Source organism: Maniola hyperantus, chromosome 4, assembly GCF_902806685.2.
Source record: "Maniola hyperantus chromosome 4, iAphHyp1.2, whole genome shotgun sequence".
NCBI lineage: Eukaryota > Metazoa > Arthropoda > Insecta > Lepidoptera > Nymphalidae > Maniola > Maniola hyperantus.
The window spans coordinates 8115169-8133466 of record NC_048539.1 but is presented as its reverse complement, the minus strand read 5'-3'; the positions used below and the strand labels follow the sequence as shown (position 1 = coordinate 8133466).

General features: G+C 36.1%; 2 protein-coding genes across 4 annotated transcripts in view; one reads left to right on the top strand and one right to left on the bottom strand.

Moving 5' to 3' along the window:
* The window catches only part of LOC117997054 (multiple C2 and transmembrane domain-containing protein-like), a 47166-nt gene extending 40576 nt beyond the window's left edge, over positions 1-6590 (top strand). For all 3 annotated transcript variants that reach the window (XM_069498311.1, XM_069498312.1, XM_034985229.2), the window contains exons 10-14: positions 311-381; positions 2179-2282; positions 4012-4121; positions 4686-4783; positions 5264-6590. In XM_069498311.1, the coding sequence (XP_069354412.1) occupies positions 311-381; positions 2179-2282; positions 4012-4121; positions 4686-4783; positions 5264-5332 (452 nt within the window). In that variant the 3' untranslated portion in view covers positions 5333-6590. The remainder of the gene's footprint in view (positions 1-310; positions 382-2178; positions 2283-4011; positions 4122-4685; positions 4784-5263) is intronic.
* On the bottom strand, positions 6099-17261 carry LOC117996788 (multiple C2 and transmembrane domain-containing protein-like). Its single transcript, XM_069498340.1, has 14 exons — positions 17211-17261; positions 15853-15937; positions 15333-15448; positions 14624-14770; positions 13366-13534; positions 11911-12092; positions 10823-11042; positions 10241-10386; positions 9224-9369; positions 8978-9024; positions 7962-8065; positions 6815-6924; positions 6532-6629; positions 6099-6197 (listed from the first exon to the last, which is right to left on the bottom strand). The coding sequence occupies exons 1-14, from the start codon at positions 17258-17260 to the stop codon at positions 6099-6101; spliced, it is 1719 nt and encodes a 572-aa protein (XP_069354441.1). The 5' UTR covers position 17261.
* Between the last annotated feature and the right edge of the window lie 1037 nt (positions 17262-18298).

The following is an 18298-nucleotide window of genomic DNA, read 5'->3' as shown; positions in this document are numbered from 1 at the left end:
AAATCACCTTTTGACCAACTCTGTCTCACTAGTCATTCAAATGATCTTCAACGTGGTTGGTAGAGATTGCTTCAAAACCATAAGGTCCCAACTATACCTACTCTTAATTTTTTAAGTTTATTTTTGTTAGCATTTTTCTTTTGGTGTGTAATGATATTCATCTACTTACTTATTAATTTTCATTTCAATTATATACGTAGTTACGTGCAAAATGATCTCATAGATACTCATAAACAATAAAACTCTTATTTGCCCACAAAAACCTAATATATTTTTAGCAAAGTGAAGAACGACCTTAATTGACTTCCAGATAACAATATTCCTGTCCCCTTATACCAAATAGCTGATGAAGAATATCAAGAGGAAGAACAGGAACCTAAGGTAATATTGTATACCTTCTCCATGTCTCAATATCCCAAAAAATCTATAACCGATATATAGATCGTCTTTACTTTGAGATATGCTATTTTGTAGTTTGGTTGACAAACAAAACTACTTGTGCATTCACAAATAAAATTTTAATATACTCGTATGTTCATACATACAAAAAGACATAATTATAGTTACATTTAAATTAGACTTATAGTAATAACACGGTATACAAAATCGTGTTTTGTTGTTATAGAAATAAGATTTTATTCGCAATATATTTTTTATAAATAATATCCTTGATATTTGATTTTAATGATTTCCGTTACACCTAGACTTGCAATATTATCAAATACCGTATAAAAGTGGCCGAAAACTTCCTTATTCATTTCTAGAAAACCTAGCATATCTATATTATTTGAAATAAATTAATAAAATACGAACATACGTTTTCCTTTTACTCTATAAATAGCATAGAATGCCACAATGGGTGCCTTTAAATATTTATACTTATGCCACTTAAAATTTGTTCTCGGTAAAACATCGCTGTCCTATATCATAATTACAAGCATATAAAATGTAGGTATGTACCTACTTTAAAAACCAGTTTTACCAGAGCTTAAAATATGAGGATACATCGCGTACTACAATAAGTCTACATAAAGACTTTTTTGCGAGCTTTATCGAATTAAACTTTATAATATCTAAATATATAAAAGGAAAAGATGACTGACTGAAGGATTTTTGAAAATTCAACCACTAAGGGGGTGAAATAGGGATTTGAAATTTGTGTAGTCCACGCGGAAGAAGTCGCGAGCATAAGCTAGTCTTACCTAATTATAAAACATGATGAGGAAAGTTTTGCAAGTTCATCATATTATGTCTGGGTTTTTCCAGTTGAGTCATGGACTTAGACCTCCAATCATGAAACTTACCTACTTAAACCACAAAGGTTATTAATTAAGTCAGACTTAGCTCTATAGGTATAATCACAATTATACATGTTTTAAAGTCAACTTTACTAACTCACACACGTTATAATACCAACTTACCAACTTGTAAATATTGAGTCGTACTCGTAACTCGAGTACCTAACGGAACTTGAATTCACACCTAACCCTAACGTTATGCATTGATGAACAAATAAGAGTCATTAAGTATATAAACTGTTATACGTCACATATCTACACTAAGTATACACAACCAGTGAGGTCTATTGCATATAAAAGAGTAAACTGGATGACTAGTACATAAAGGTAACCTTAACAGTTCGATCTAGAAATTATATTTTCTTCAGTTGATTAAGGGCTTTTGTAGCTATATAAAAATTTGAGATTTTGTATTAACGCATGGTTTGCATACTTGATAGCATACGCCCCCACTAAGAAAGGATTTCCTAAAACAAAAAAAAACCCAAGTCCAAAATACAGCTTGTCTATGCAGACGGAGTCTTGCGATAAAACTAGTGTGTAAACCACTGCAAATTAGCATTATTTAATTAAAGTGTTAAAAATGCTGTGTTTATTTCGAATGGGAAATGTTTTACATTTATGTTCCGGTTTAAAAATGTTATTTCCTTGTTTCAGAAACCTTTAAACTTTAGTTTACGAGGGACAGGTCGAGATGGCAATCGTGGTATGAGGTGGAGGGACGCCCCTGCAAACCACTCGTCACCCGCACTATCCCGCACCGGATTAGCGCGGGGGCTGTGCGGGTATGCGGGGCATCCCCACCCTGATTGCCATCTCGGCCTGTCGCGTACTATAGGTACATTTTGATATTATATTTCTACTGTTTTCTATTTAACAGGATGACAAGACAATCAAAACCCGTATCAATGAACTTCAAGATCTCACATTAACAATCAAGAATGCAATTGACTATGTGGTGTCCCTTCTCGAAAGGATAAAGAAGTAAGTATAAGCCATATAGTGCGACCGGTCTGTAAAACTTGAGTAGCTATTAGTACTTACTTAAGGGCTAGTTCAGACAGTGGAATCAGCGCGGATTTTATTTAAACACTAGCTGATGCCAGCTACTTCGTATGCGTGGATTTAGGTTTTTAAAAATCCCGTGTGAATTTTGATATTCCGCAATAAAAAGTAGCCTGTCACTATCCAGGTCTTTAACTATACCTATGCAAATATCACGTCGATCCGTTGCTGCGTTGCGACGTGATTGAAGAACGAACCAATAAACCAACAAACAAACACTTTCGCATTTATAATAATATGGGTAGTGATTAGCGTCTTCATATTATTCCTTACCTATCCGAGCCAAGCGGATGGTATCATCCCGGCTGCCGCTACTGAAAAAAACACGCTGTTGTCGCTAATGAGAAAAAAATTTAAAACCTATTTGGAAGTCGAGTCGGTTGAAAAAAATTCGCACGGGTATCCGCACGGATCCGGGAGGTGCATGACATGGCACGCTTAGAAAAAACAAGAGTAACTAGCTGATGCCTGTGACTTCGCCCGCGTGGATTTAGTTTTTTAAAAATCCCGTTTGAACTCTTTGATATTCTTGATTGATGAGTAGCTTGTGAGTTGTGTCACATGTCTTTAACTATATCCATGCAAAAATCACAGCGTTACTCTGTTACGCCGTGATTGAAGGACAAACAAACACTTTCGCATTTATAATAATATGGGTAGTGATTGCGGTGACCGCGCTTTTTGCACGTGAAGCCTACGTGTATGTTACCTTGTCTGTCTACGCCCTATCCGCTCACTTATCGTTGTTTTAAAAACTTCTTTTCATTTCCGCGATTCAACTTGCCCATTAGTATAAGCAATAAAACTTTTGCATAGCAAAAATAAATAAAAACCTTGACTGCCATTTAGCCTATAGAACTTGATTTTTTTATTCCGATTTAAACCCCCTTCTTTAGAGATTAAAGACTTGTATAGAGCCTTCGACTAGTCCTTGACTGCAATCTCAATCTAATTCTAGTGGGAAGTGACGATGCAGTTTATGATGGAACCGGGCTAACCTAAAAACTTCTATGTTAGTTTACCTAACCAGTTCCTATGCGGCATCGTACCAGAACGCTAAGTAGCTTAGCTGTAGGTACGAATGAGGTACGGCTTTGCCGGTAGGTTCAAAACTAACAAAACAAAATCTCAAACCGCCGGGAGTTGAACCCAGAACCTCCCACTATTAAAATCACAGCATTCACCACTGCGCCAGACATTGCGCACCACTGCGTCATTGACAATCGTAGTTGTAATGGCAAACTGGGCGAGTTTCTTTCGGACTCTTCTCGGTTAGGAATGGCAACCAATCGTAAATTCTTTTGTCAATTCCAAAGCACTTCTAAGCCCTTCTAAGAAATGAAAGCCATTCTATGTATTCTATGTCTCGAAAACGCAATCTATACTAAGTAATATTATAAATTCGAAAGTGTGTCCGTCCGTTTAACCGATTTCGATGAAATTTGGTACAGAGATAGCTTGCATCCCGGGGAAGGACATAGGCTACTTTTGATCCTGGAAAATCAAAGAGTTCCCACAGGATTTTTAAAAACCTAAATCCACGCAAACGAAGTTGCGGGCATCATCTATGTAGTTTGAAATAAAAGTTATTCTAAGTATTCTATGTCTCGAAAACGCAATTAAGTAATAAAGGTATTTTGGTTTTCAGCTTGGTGAACTTCAGTGTGCCATTCTTGAGCTACTTGGTCATTATAACGCTAGTTGCGTTATCGATAGCTCTGTTCCTGATTCCAATCAATTATTTATTTATGGCTCTTGGTAAGTAACGTTATAACTTTTTAAATAAGTATACCTACCTATTAAGCATTAATAGTCGTCATAAATTACTTCTACTTGTCATCCAACTATTAAATACTTAGTTAGCACTAGCTTATGCTTGCGTCTTTGTCCGCGAAGACTACACAAATTTTAAACCTCTAAGGGGGAGAAATAGGGGTTTGAAATTTGTTGAATGAATTTTCAAAAATCCTTTCTAAGCGGATGCCCACGGGGCCACGTCATAATAGGCTATCTGCATGCCAAATTTCTGCCCGATCCATCCAGTAGTTTGAGCTGTGCGTTTATAGATCATTCAGTCAGTTAGTCAGTCAGTCAGCCAGTCAGTCAGTCAGTCACCTTTTCATTTTATATATGGAAAGGGGGGTCGTTCCGCCCTTGGACATAGTAGGCTCTAGGGGCGGACCGAGTGACCCCTCCTTTAGTTCTTTAAATTTTTTTGAATTCCATTCCACTTCTTTATGTCTTCCTTTTCAGTTTCATGAGTTATTCAGTTCATTCTGCAATAATTTCAATCTTACTAACAAATGGTCTCGTTTGTTACAGGTCTTTATAAGTTCACTCGTAAGTTCCTAAATCCTGAGAGAGTCCCTAACAACGATCTGCTAGATTTCATTTCACGAGTTCCTGATGATGAGATGTTGGTAAGCAATCAAACTTCATTGAATCTAGGTATATAACTAACAGTTGGTACCAAAAATCTTGTCCCAAAATGTAACTTCTATTTAATTATTTATTCATGTAGGTACCTACCAATAACTTACTATCTCCACTGGAGAGATTTCTTCCAGCTGCCCTAAAATCCCCGTCGTGGCAACCCCCTATTAAAGTTTAAGGGTGTCTGGCTGGGGGTTGCCACGACACTGTCTGACAATGCATGACGTGATTTCTAATACTATTTCGAAGAAAATAAAAATAAAATTACACTTTATACACTTTGACGTAAGATTTTTTATACCTTTGTTACCTGTGATCTGCCAAAGCCACCACGATCCAGACTTCATAGTGACGGATCGTTCCTCCCTGGGGACAATGCGCCGAGAAACTTTCAGCTTTTAGAAAATAATGAAGGTCTGGCCCTCGCGGGCTTTTAGTTCGTAGTTTGAATCAACTTTTTGTTACAGAAACAATGGCGCGAATTGAAAGTTCCTGAGCCAAATTTGAATCCACCAGATCCAGCAAAAAGCAGATAGTGAATAATAATTATTTGAAACACTGGTTAAAACATTGTTATAATATTATGGATACAGTGCCATATGGAGGGCAGCAGGGTAGTTGGTAGCTCTACGCCGTAGTAGGTTAGAGATATGGGACGAATTAAGCGTGCAATATAACTTAATATTCCGAAATAGCAAGCTGTAATTTAAATTAATAATGCTCATTCTTGATTTATTTTGTTGCACTGCTAGATGCACAAAAGGAAAGGATCATGATTTTACTTAGGTATCTTATATAGATAATAGATATATATTATATAGAGATAATAATAAAGTCAAATAAAAGTAAACTGAGAGTGCAACTTACTTGTTATCTAGTGAATGCGGCAGGCATTCGCCAAAATTACAACATAAAATATATTTTTTCAAAAAGAATATTAGCCATGTTAAATGACTAATATTCCCCTTTCCTCTCCAATTAAGCGTCAGGCTTGTGCTAGGAGTAGGTACGACAATAGTGCAACGGGCGGGGTTTGAACCGTCGACCTTTCGGTTTTCAGTCCACTCCTATACCGGTTGAGCTATTGAGTCTTAATTTATTTGTTTCATTATTTCGGTAAAATATATTTTGAGTTCTGAGATATACACATTTTCAATATACATTACTAGGTACAACTACTCAGCTTGGTTTAGAAATTACACTTAATAATAATTCCGATGTTATTTTTATATTCATTTTATTTATATACAAATGTTGTAAATAAAAAATATAAACTAGAATTAATATTACCTACACAATAGACTACCTCAAGTTAGGGGTACTTATAGATCTTGGAATCTTAAACGGTCGACGTTGGTATTCTTCATTGGGTTCTGGAACACCTAATTCTTTCCAATCTTTCTGCAATTAAATCAAACAATATAAGTTCTTAGTAACTAATTTAATAATAGCAATAACACGAATAAGTCATACTTACAGACACTATATTTCATGAAAAAAGAGAATAAAACAATGTCGTAAGTTAATATTGTGATTACCTACTGATTAACGACGTTCATAGTCAAATATGTTTGCTTTTCTGTTTACAAATTACTTAGTTACCAAAACTGTGATTTATGCTGCATTCAAATTCAATACAAGTAGGTAGCTATTCAATAGTTGTAAAACTTTAGAAGTAATATTTATAGATAAGTTATTTTCTAGATGTAATAATGTAGAGACTGAAATAAGTTACCAATATAATATTGTCCGGTACTCTTGAAAGGAAGTCTATTAAATCATTATTTAACTCTCTGTCTGGGTTTAAATATTTCCTCGCAAATTTGTAAATTCCTGTAACAGTATGGATGAAAGAAAGAATTAAAACCTAAAAGCCGAATTAATATTTAAGACTTTTGCTAAGTATAACCCCCCCTAAGTAGGTACTAACTTGCACCGAGAAAAACTTCAACAGGATCTTTTAAAAAGCTACGTCATGTGGAAAGCTATGTAAAGAATAAGTTTGGAAAATTAATTACCTAAAACCATTAGGAGGTAATTAAATGGGATATAGTATAATGCGACGGATGCTGCTAGCAGTATAGTCATTGCAACGTAGCTCAAGAACGGCACTTTGAAGGTTAATAAACTGAAACAAAGATGATAAGTAGTGTTCGACTGAAGGTCGATTTCTGACCGAAGCCGATTAATCGCCTATCACTATAACCTTCGACCGAAGCCAAAATCAAAAGTTTAATATCAAGTTTAAGTGTGTTGATTGTTGTCTCTTTTAACTTTTCATAAATAATTAATAACACTTCGAAATTAATAATATACGAGTAGGTATAAATCCACCTCAGGTTGAGTTGGCAATCGGGGTATGAGGGGGGAACGCCACGCATACCCACGCTCACCTGCACCGGGTTAGCGCGGGGCCTGTGCGGGTGTGCGTGGCGTTCCCTCCCCGATTGCCATTTCGACCTGCCGTGTACTTAACAATGTGACTCTTCCATTGAGCTCTCGTGCATTCGTAACAGTTTCGGCTCTTGCATTGAAACCTTCGGCTTCGGCCAAAAGGGGAATGCCAGGTGGCCATAGTAAAGGCCCTTAGGTGCCCACTGCCCACACATGGAACTATATGGAATCAACAGTATATAATACAGTTATTGGTAAAAATATAGATTTAAAAGAAGAGACGGTTTCAGTGTGTTAATTTTTTTTTTTTTTTGCCATAAGATTGGTTTTCAAATTGTACAAAGGTACAAACGCATCGTGCAGTAAGGTTTTGTCACTTGATAAATGGTTTTTAAATACATGCATCATACATATGTATTAAAAATTTTAAAATTTTGTACAAATATTATTATCATTTTTTCACAATAAAAGTATGCTGGGCACATTTGGGCCAAATGTTGGCATGCACCTTTCGGCCACTTTTTGGCCGAAGCAGAAGGTACCGTCGGACACTTGTAATAAGTCGACTAACTAACGCTCAATGACTATAAAACGACAAAACCAGAGACATCATGCTAGGGACGGCGTTATACCCTAAGCGGGAAAATACGCGGTAGTTTTCTTTGGCATAGGTATATATCGTCCGTGCAGATAATGGCTGCACTTTCTAACATTTCACTATCACACATTGTAGCGGAATTCTGCTCAATTTGCTTCTAGCCTGATACTTACTTATAAAGTCTTTCAATATAAGACACGATAAACTCTATCCCATTTGTAATAGTAATCGTCATCTTTTGTAAGTCCTGTATTCTTCCACCCACAGTCTTTTCTTCCTGAAATTATAGAGTTCGATTAAGTGAAAATCTTACTTAGCATAGTAAAAAAGAAAATAATGATGATAAGTAATGGTAAATAATGATCTTCGAAGTAATATCTACATTCCCAAACGGTCCATGCCGGTAATCAAATCCAAAACTCGTAAGACCACAGTGCTCACGACTGTGTCAGGGAGATCGTCAAAATATCTATCTAAATATATAAAAGCGAAATACCACTCACTCACTGACTGACCGACTGACTGACTGACTAATCACGAAATCTCAGGAACTATAAAGCCTACAAACTTGAAATTTGGAAGGTAGGTTCTTTCTAGGACGTAGGTGTCACCTAAGTAACGGTTTTGAAAAATTCCCCACCTGAGGGTGTGAAAGGGGGGGTCGAAGTTTGTATGAAAGTCCTATGTTTTTGAAGTTAGAAGGAAAATCGACATTTAGGTTTTTAGCTTGAAATAATAAAAACCTGTATAATTCAATTTGGGAAGTTCCCCCCTTAAAGGTGGTAAAATGGGGGAGAAAAGTTTTTATAGAAAAGTTTTAACTATTGTTATTTTTACTTGAAATTTGAAAAGTAGGTTCTTTCTATGGGGTAGGTATCAGATAAGAAAGGATCTAACTAAATTCTCCCCCTAAGGGGGTGAAATGGGGGTTGAAATGTTATATTATGAAAATCCCATGTTTTTGAAGTTAGAGATATGAAAATTGGCATTTAGGTATTCTGGGTTCCGTGCCTTAAGGTGAAACTAACTGATTAGTTAAGTGAGGCCTGCAAAAGGCTTCACTTAACTACTCAGTCAGTCAGCGGGAAAATTTCAAATCTCATGAGAAACCAGAAATTTTACGCGGACGAAGTCGCGGGCAACTGCTAGTAACATGATAAAATAAAACTAACAGACTTGACCTACCTACCTTAGTTTCGTCATCGTTGGCGCAATCCTGTACAATGTACACGTTATCTGAAAAATGTATGTCATTAACTACTCGTAAGTCGTAACTGGATTAATAACCTAAACAATACGGTCGCGACCTGATAAAATTGTGACGGATGTTTTTAACCCAATTATCCAGTAAATATATTTTTTATAATGCACTTGAGAGGCCATGATGACATACCTATTATTACATTAAGTGGGAAAATACGTAATAAATAAATACCTCGATGGCGACCAAAAATCCATTGATAAGAGAAAGGTATTAAGACTAGGAGAGGAATATTCCACAGCCTGATATAATAACAGAAAACCAGCCATCCGACGAGTATACAAAAAGAGTATTCTCTATCATCCCATTCAAAGACACGCCTGTTGATCAAGCAAACACGACAATTTATAATTCAAAATACTCAAGTAGGTCAAAGAAAAAAGATCCTTACAGACACGAGCCCTACGGGAACCAACATAAAATTAACTTAATTTTTTTAATTTTTTAATTAGAAAGCTTTTGCTTTCTTTTAGAACATTATCAATTCAAACCGATCGATGCCGAAATATTATCACGATTTTAATATGAACATTATTTTGCAACACCAGTATTGAGGAGTTTGAGCCCAATATTTATTTATTCTATACTAGCTGACCCGGCGAACTTCGTTCCGCCTAACACGTCACTCAATTGTTTTGCCTTCCCGGAATCCCTCCACTAACACTTGAACTTTATGGCATGGTATTAAAGTTCAAATTGACTTTTAAGTAATATTACGAATCTTTTGTATGGGAGTATAGAAAAGTGTTGTTTTAAGACTTTTTCAGGCAATTTTTTAATTTTTTTTTCCGTAAGAGTCATCCTCGTACTTTAAAAAATATGATAAAAAAAGAATTAGCGAAATCAGTTCAGTTGTTCTCGATATTTGCGCTTAGCAACACATTCAGCGATTCATTTTTATATATAGTAGATTATTCACTTGATACCCACATATCAATTCGAATTGGCTTTAGAAATTAGAACACGTATTATAGTATCTAAATTGCGAGGGTTAAATCCCTGTAGCATCAGGAATCAGGATTTAGAAGTTGGAACCAGGAGTTCGTATAATGCTGTCGTGAGAATGAAATTCGTTTACAAACTTCCTTATAAAAATCGCCTGAATACAATTACCTAGTTAAAACTAAATCTAAAGTAAAGATAAAAGTTTTATACAAAATGTCAAAAAGATTTTTCAAGAGCATTACTTACTTATAATATTCATTTACTTCTGCAGTAAGATTTAGAAGATCTGATATGTACTTTGTATTTTTATAGACTAGTGCCAAGTCGAATTTTGGTGGCTTCTTGATATATTTCACCTCTTTGGCTTGAAATAATCTCACGGTTGCTTTTACCTAAAAAACAATAAGGTCATACTTAATATGGTAAGCTACATATAAACTTAGTAAAGGATTAGGTAGGTACAATATAAAGTTCAGGTAAAAAAAATTAAATGGTTTAGGTATGTACAAAAAATAGAAATCTGGACTCCTTTTAAATGAAGAACATCCATGTCAAGAATGATTTTCCAAAGTTTATCAAACTGTGTACTTGAACGTTGAGCTATTTAATGGTAAGTATATACCTACATAGCAAAGCCTTTTTAAACATTAAAAAGACTGATTTTCTCCTACGGTGAAACATTGACGTAGCTGCGAAGATGCTGTTATACCTACTGTGAAGCTGATAACAGATAGTAGTGTGGTGCTTATAGCACATAACATAACAGCTACCTAGGCACGATAGACGTACGCAAATGAATCTTGCGTAGGAAATCAGTTGATTACTCACTGGATTCCAAGCTAAAGACATCTGCAGCTGTATCCTTGGGCAGTTTCCTTTCGCATAACTCCGTTTTCTCCTGTCTTTTAAAGCGTACCAACGAATCAAATCATTGCTTATCCTGAGTAGAGGTATGGACACTTTCCCTATCGACTTGTTTAGAAGTGCATTCTTCAGCGAGCTGTCGTAAACTTTAATATCGAGAGTTGATGTTACGTCGTAAATTTTACTAAAAAGGTTATCACAGTTAAGTATTTTAAATGTTAAACAGAAGGATTGTACGTAGCAATTTTGACTAATGAGAATAATAGCCCCAATAGAAGATTTCTTTAGTAGACAATAATTTTTTACAAACTATTATTTAACATGCCGTGATAATAGATATGTGATCAAATCTTGCTACTGAATTCTAGGTCAGTTCCCGCCAACCGATTGAGCTGGGAACACATATATTTCTTCAGTATATTTCAGTAGCTTCAATGAGAATGCAATAATATGCAGTCTCATAATGGAGGTTGGAGGTGGCCATAGAAACTTTTAAACTTCTCAACATATTGGCACAGCATTTATGCTCGTTGGATTTGTCTTGAAGTACTGTAGACCTAGACCAAGGTATCATAACGAACCTGAGAGGTGGTCATAGGAACACTTCAAAAATCTACCCATAACTCCGTCGTGCTTGAGCACGTTGGATTTGCCCTAACATATTCGTTAGCTAGAAATGAGATGCTGGGTTCAATTAATTTTGCACGCCATGCTTGGCAGGATATGTGACTGATTACCTAATTTTTAAGACCCCATGTAAATAATACCTATACATGTACCTACCATATCTAAGAAAATAAATAAATGATTATTATTATTATTAAGAGCTAAAACTTGTTTAACAAAAAAAATTTTTTTATTTGAGGATTTTATTTCTAAATTGACTCCTTTCTGTTTTCTCATATATTTTACTAATATCCTCTGGCGATTTTACTAAAGCTTTGTTAAAGATTTGCTCTTTGGGGTTGGGGTTATACCTACTTTGCCCAAATTAAGGCATTAGGTAACAGATTGAGAATGTGATGCAAACCAAAATATAAGGAAAAACTCACAAAATATAGCATTTATTCCATTTCGGTTCTGAGCTTGGGCAAACGCGATTGGTCTCAACTTTCTCGTTATCAATTTCCAAAGTACAGTATGCTTTTGGTTTACTGATTAGGCCTTTCGCTCCAATAACGTTCACATATAAATTTCCTACTACAGACCATTCGTATGGATCATTTAAGATTTTCTGAAATAAAATATCTTATTAAGTACAGCGAAGTGAAGGTACCTACTTAGTGTGACAAATTAGTGAATGAATGTAAGAATTTACCTACCCATCAGATCGGGTCCCAAGAGGAATTTTGTTTGCAAAACTCCTATCAGGACCGCAGTTTGATTTCTTGATTTCTGATGTCATTAGGTCACAAAGATGTAAAGGGCTTCCGAGACGGCCAAGCGGCTTGACGTCAGCACGTAGCTTTGTTTTGCTTGATCATACTTTTAGACTGACTGCTGATCAAGCAGCTTGATGCGACCGTCATCAAGCAAACGGCGTTTTTCTCATACTTATATCTCGAACACTGTCCGAACGTCACGTCAAGCCAAAATATAAAATCGCAACAATCTCCGTCAAGCACGTAAGTGCTTGACTCAAGCGCCAAGCAAACATTGGAAACAGTCAACATGCTTGGCTTAAGCAAAAATGTACGCGCTTGACCCCTTTAGGAAGCTTATAAGTTTTATGGTCCAAACGCACTTATGATGCGCTGCGCGACGCGACGTGGCACGTCACATACAGATTTAAAATATGAGTTGGTATGGAGTTAAGCGCACTTGAGTGAGAGCAAGGCGCTGCCACGTCGTCGCAACGCAACGTAAGTTTGCCCAAAAAAATGTCTTTTCCAGCTTTTTGTATGGAATTGAATATTAAACTAACATATTGCATATATATATATTGCATATATATTGCATATATATTGCAGCAAAACATTTTCAAAACATATCTACCAAGTTTTAGCTCCTACAGGTAGCAAATGGATGATTTTTCTTTGTAAAGCAAAGGCCATAATATCTTCATAATATTTAAAAGACCAGTGAGTCATAGCCTTGATAACAATCACGGATATCGCTGATCATGGATTCGAAGAATAGAGGGCTCTCTAAAGCCAAATATCTGACTACGCTGAGTTATGTACGTATTTGTGATGCCTGAAACTTTTTAAGACCACAGAACTTGCCAGAAATATCAAATTATACAACTTTGTGACCTAAAGAATAGTTGGGTACAAGACTTATTTGTACTACCAAGAGTTTTCTATCATCTCTTATCGTATTTTAGAACTTTTTATCTTCTTTTTGTACCTTTTCTACTACCTCTACAGCCTCTCGCACTGCTAAGGGTCACCGGTCACTGGTAGAGATCTCTTATAGAGATATGTGCTTCCCTTTTACTTTCTTTTTCTCTTTAATGATTCTGGTACAAATAAAAAATAAAAATAAAATAAGAAGTAGGTACTTACATTGCTCTTAACAAAATCTCGTAAATCCACCAAGCAGTTGCTTGTGGTATCCGACGAGCGGATGGCACACATCGTAATTGAAATATGGAGCATGCCGTATCCATCGTCTAGCAGTTGCCAAACCTCGTGAGTACGCTCCTTCTCGTACTTAGACAGATCTAAAATACAACTTAAGTACTGAAATTATTAATTTTTATTTTGCATACATAGAAGCCGTAATAGCCTAGTGGTTAGGACGTCCGCCTTCTAATCGGAGGTCGGGGATTCGATCCCGGGCACGCACCTCTAACTTTTCGGAGTTACGTGCGTTTTAAATAATTAGATATCACTTGCTTTAACGGTGAAGGAAAACATCGTGAGGAAACCTGCAAGCTGAGAGTTCTCCATAATGTTCTCAAACTCTCAAAGGTGTGTGAAGTCTACCAATCCATACATGTCCAGCGTGGTAGACTATGGCCAAAACCATTCTCACTCTGAGAGGAGACCCGTGCTCTGTAGTGAGCCGGCGATGGGTTGATCATGATAATGATGATTTTGCTTACTCTCTCTGTGCGTTGTATTTGCTGAGGGTCGTGACTCCTGTCCATTAATCACATAATGGTAGAAATTCTCTTGGGATAATAGTACTGTGGGTTCCCAGATCCTTCCGAATAAGTACAAATTCGACTAAGAGAATTAAATTTCGAGTTTTAGCTTTTCGCAGTTAAGTATTATCAAATGTTATTGATAGTAACCGGGATTTATAATTAACTAGCTGATGCCCGCGACTCCGTCCGCGTGGAATTAGGTTTTTAAAAAAATCCCGGGGGAACTCTGATTTTCCGGGATAAAAATTAGCCTATGTCACTATCTTCAGGTCTTTGACTACATCCACAGCCTATGTTGAGACGTGATTGAAGGACAAACAAACACACTTTTGCATTTATAATATCGGTACTGATGTGCTCTCGTAGGCATGATGGAAACGAAAAGGCAAAATTCGGACCCTTAAAGTTGGTCACTCATCGAGTTACCGACTTGGGTCAACGTTGCGTAACAATAATTGCAAACGATTGATATATGCGTAGTCACAGGCCCACGCAACCTATCGTTAAATGACGACCTCTCTGGCACAGTGGTCGGCGCTGTGGTCTTAGAAATGGGAGATTCCGGATTCAATTCCCAGAAGGGTCTAAAAATTGTGTTCCCTCCCCGATTGCCATTTCAACCTGTTGCATATTATACATACGCATTTGTAATATTAATATGGATTACGTACCTGCCCATAGAGTTTTCCATTTTTCCTTTATCCGTTATAGATATATTCAATACATAGTTTTGATAGACGTGCAGTCGAAAGCTTTCTTTCCACTTCGGATTCTGACTGCTTGGAACACTTTTGGTTTTAAACCATTCCGATCCTAACCTTTAAATTTAACAATTTAATTAAATAAGACAAAAAAATTAAAAGAATTACTTACTTTATTTTATCTCGATTAGGCACTCGTAAAGGTAAGCTTTTAGGAATTATTACATCAGTAATAGCACAGTCTTTTAATAGTGTTCTGTGATTATTACTGTCTGTCGGTAGATGGCTCTACAAATCAGAGGGCCATAGATTATCTACTATATTACTTGCAGAGGTCACAGCAATGCTCCCGCCAAGACGAGGCAAAATAAAGGACGGGACACTATACCTACGTACCTTTTCTCAAAGCGTTTCGACTTTCGTCGTATTTTCGAACCGTCATAGCTTCGGTCTGGATAACTTTTACAAAAACCACTAAGTATTGATACTAAATTAATTTTATTATTATAAGTCTGAAATATTTTATAAAATTTTCATGTTTTTAGTTATTTTTTATTGAATAGATTTACCAGCTGCTACCCTGCTCTGTTTTGATTAAAGAGGTAACCATGAAATAGGTGGTTGCAAGGTGGTTAAGTAAGTATAAGTAATATGTGTAAATAAGGTGCTCCATACATACCCAAGTTTACAGTATAAACTATGAGATATTCCATCATGCGGAACTGGTGGAAGACGTTTAGCTTCAACTAACACTACAGTAGCGATGGTATCCCAATTTCGATCAAACTTTCTAGCCTGCAATATTTCATCACTAATTAAATACATATCAGCATACTTAGATCAATATTAATCTTCTAGAATGTAACTGAGAAGTCCTTAGTAAAGTCCATTATCAACAACCTCACAACCCTATTAGGTCAGCCTTGTCAGTAGACATAATTTACGTAGTAAGGTAGTTAGACTAGACTCAAAAACAATACTACTAAGTAAGAATAACTTAAATCTAATCTAAAACATACTATTTTTATATTTTTATTTCGTAAATTAAAAGAAAAAATAATAATTGTATCAGCATCACCATAGCAAGAGTTAAGGTACGGCGTTGCGATTGGCGCCAGACAGGGAATGTTTTACACTTGCAATTAGTTGGGCGCAAAAGAGAGTAGGTACTTACTTAAAAGGTTTAAATACTTACTTACTTTTATTTTTGATACAGTTGAATCCACAATAGAACTGCTACTGCTATTCAATTTAGACAAACTAATTAGAGAACTCGGGCGCCACCTGTTGGCATAAAAACTAACTTATATTTCTTTCCAAACCGTCGAATTACTCTATCTTTACTTTTACCCAACCTTGAGGTCCCATGCCCCATAGCCATGCTGTGAAAAGATTTGGCATTCGCCTAAAAAAGTTACCGGAAAAGCGTCCTTCTTCATGCCCATACCCGGATAAGGTTTTGCCTAGAAGCTCACGCCCTCTGTTAGCCTACGGCCAACTTGTGTATCCTATCTCTCTCATTGCAAAACACAAGTTCTCTACAAATCAGCTAATTTGTAACTGCATTATTAATTTGTTACCTTAGCATATTTATTAAGTCGGTACTAATTTAGCCATAAGCTTTGCAACAGCTCTGAGTAGGTACCTAAGGGCCGCTGACCTAGGTCTCTATCAGAGAAGAAGCAGCAACCTTCTTTACAAGAACCGCTACTGACACTACATTTTTTTAAGTATACTTATGGATTTCTAAAAACCGGCCAAGTGCGAGTCATACTTCGCATTGAGGGTTCCGTTTTATAGTCGTATATTTTCGACATTTTGCACGATAAATCAAAAACGATTGTGCATAAAAATAAATAAAAATCTGTTTTAGAATGTACACGTACAACCCTTTCATATAAATATCCTACTTGGTATTATTAATCTTACTTTGAAAGTTGAAAATACTAATTATTTTTTCATGAACATATTTTAATTTTTTTTTGTAATGTAACCATAAATTCACGGTTTTCAGATTTTTCCTCTTACGTGTGCTATAAGACCATCTGCCAAATTTCATGATTCTAGGTCAACGGGAAGTACCCTATAGGATTCTTGACAGACTCGACAGACAGACACCGAAGTGATCCTATAAGAGTTCCTTTTTCCTTTTGAGGTACGGAGCCCTAAAAAGGCTAGCAATTCGACAAATATAATAAGGATAACGTAGATATTTTCATTAACTTTAAAGTACTTTTAAAAATGCATGGTTTAGAAGCGCTTTCCTCTCCATGCACCTAAGCGTAAGCTTGTGCTATGAGTGGGTAGGTACGACAAACCCTACCAACTTTTCAAATTTCAGTTCATCTCCTGAGTTAAATAAAATTGCATCAGAACCAGGAAAACGGCAATAACCGTCTAGTAGACATAAAACTTTAACATCGTCATCATTTCACCCCGCGGACGTCCATTTCTGATCATTCGACGGACGGCCTTTCCTAATGAGCGCCACTATATACCCGACCCTTAGTCTTCCTCATCCAGGTACATGAACCAGGGAATTGTAAAAATTACTTACAGGCCTCCATTTCGTTGCGTCCTCCATTGGGTTGCAGAATTTGTAAGCATGGAATCCATTGTTGTACCTAGGTATTTTTTAATATTAAAATATGCACTATAAAAACGCGTAGCCAAGAGGAATATCGTTACTTCGATTAAGTATTCTATATTTTCTTTACCAACAACAGCAATTTATTTATCTTATCGTTAATTTATGATAAAAATGTTTAATCCGAGATTTAATTGATGAGATTTACCTAAATTTCCCAATAAGTGATAAGCAACGAACATCTGTTTACTTGCCTAGGTACCTACTCGATTCGCTCGCGTTTTTAATTTGTATAGTGCATTCAAAATAAACTGGCGTGTTTCCACTGTAGACCAGCATTAGCAATAACAATAGGATTACATTCGACATGCCACGTAAACAATAGGGGTAATAAACCAAACACTCACAGAGCCATTCATTTTTAAAGGAGCCGGTTCAACCTTATCTATTTTGTTGCAAACCAACCAGTGTTGATAATTTTGAATTCATCCGCCACGACTTAATCCTATTAATATTGCTAAAGAAACACGTCAGTTTATTTTGAATGCACCTATTACTTTGTGTAAGGCCCGCCACTAAGTCTGGATAGGTTTTTCGAAATTCCGTGGTAACTCTGATTGTCTGGGATAAATTAGGATGCAAGTTATCTCTGTATATAAAAAAATTTAGGTAAAGAAGATGAGCCATGAAAAAGTAACAAATAGATAGGTAAACAGACACACTGTTGGACTTTAATATTACTATGGAAAAGAATTAGAATAACTTTTTTAATTGTTGTATTCTATCTCACTATCAAATTGAAAGGCGAAATTCCACTAACCAGGTAATTAGGTACCCCATCAAGTCAAGCGAAAGTTTTTTTCTCATAAGAGGATTCGGTTGTGGCTCTGATAAACCCCCTCCCTAAATCAATTCCTATGATGTTGATAGATATTAGATAGTAGGTACCTACTGTGATGGCGGAATTACAAGTTAAATTACATTTATTACATACATTAATTATTTTAAGTTGACATGCAAAGATTTTTACACATTTGTTTCATAAAATAAATATCTTT

What these genes read in the sequence shown, in the direction of transcription:
- LOC117996788 (XM_069498340.1), bottom strand. Translation starts at nt 17,260, where the DNA reads ATGCTTACAAATTCTGCAACCCAATGGAGGACGCAACGAAATGGAGGC. An exon ending in TGGAATAAATGCTATATTTT is followed by an intron (nt 11,043 to 11,910) that starts GTGAGTTTTTCC and finishes TAACCTTTTTAG; the next exon opens with TAAAATTTACGACGTAACAT. An exon ending in CCAACGATGACGAAACTAAG is followed by an intron (nt 8,066 to 8,977) that starts GTAGGTAGGTCA and finishes CTATAATTTCAG; the next exon opens with GAAGAAAAGACTGTGGGTGG.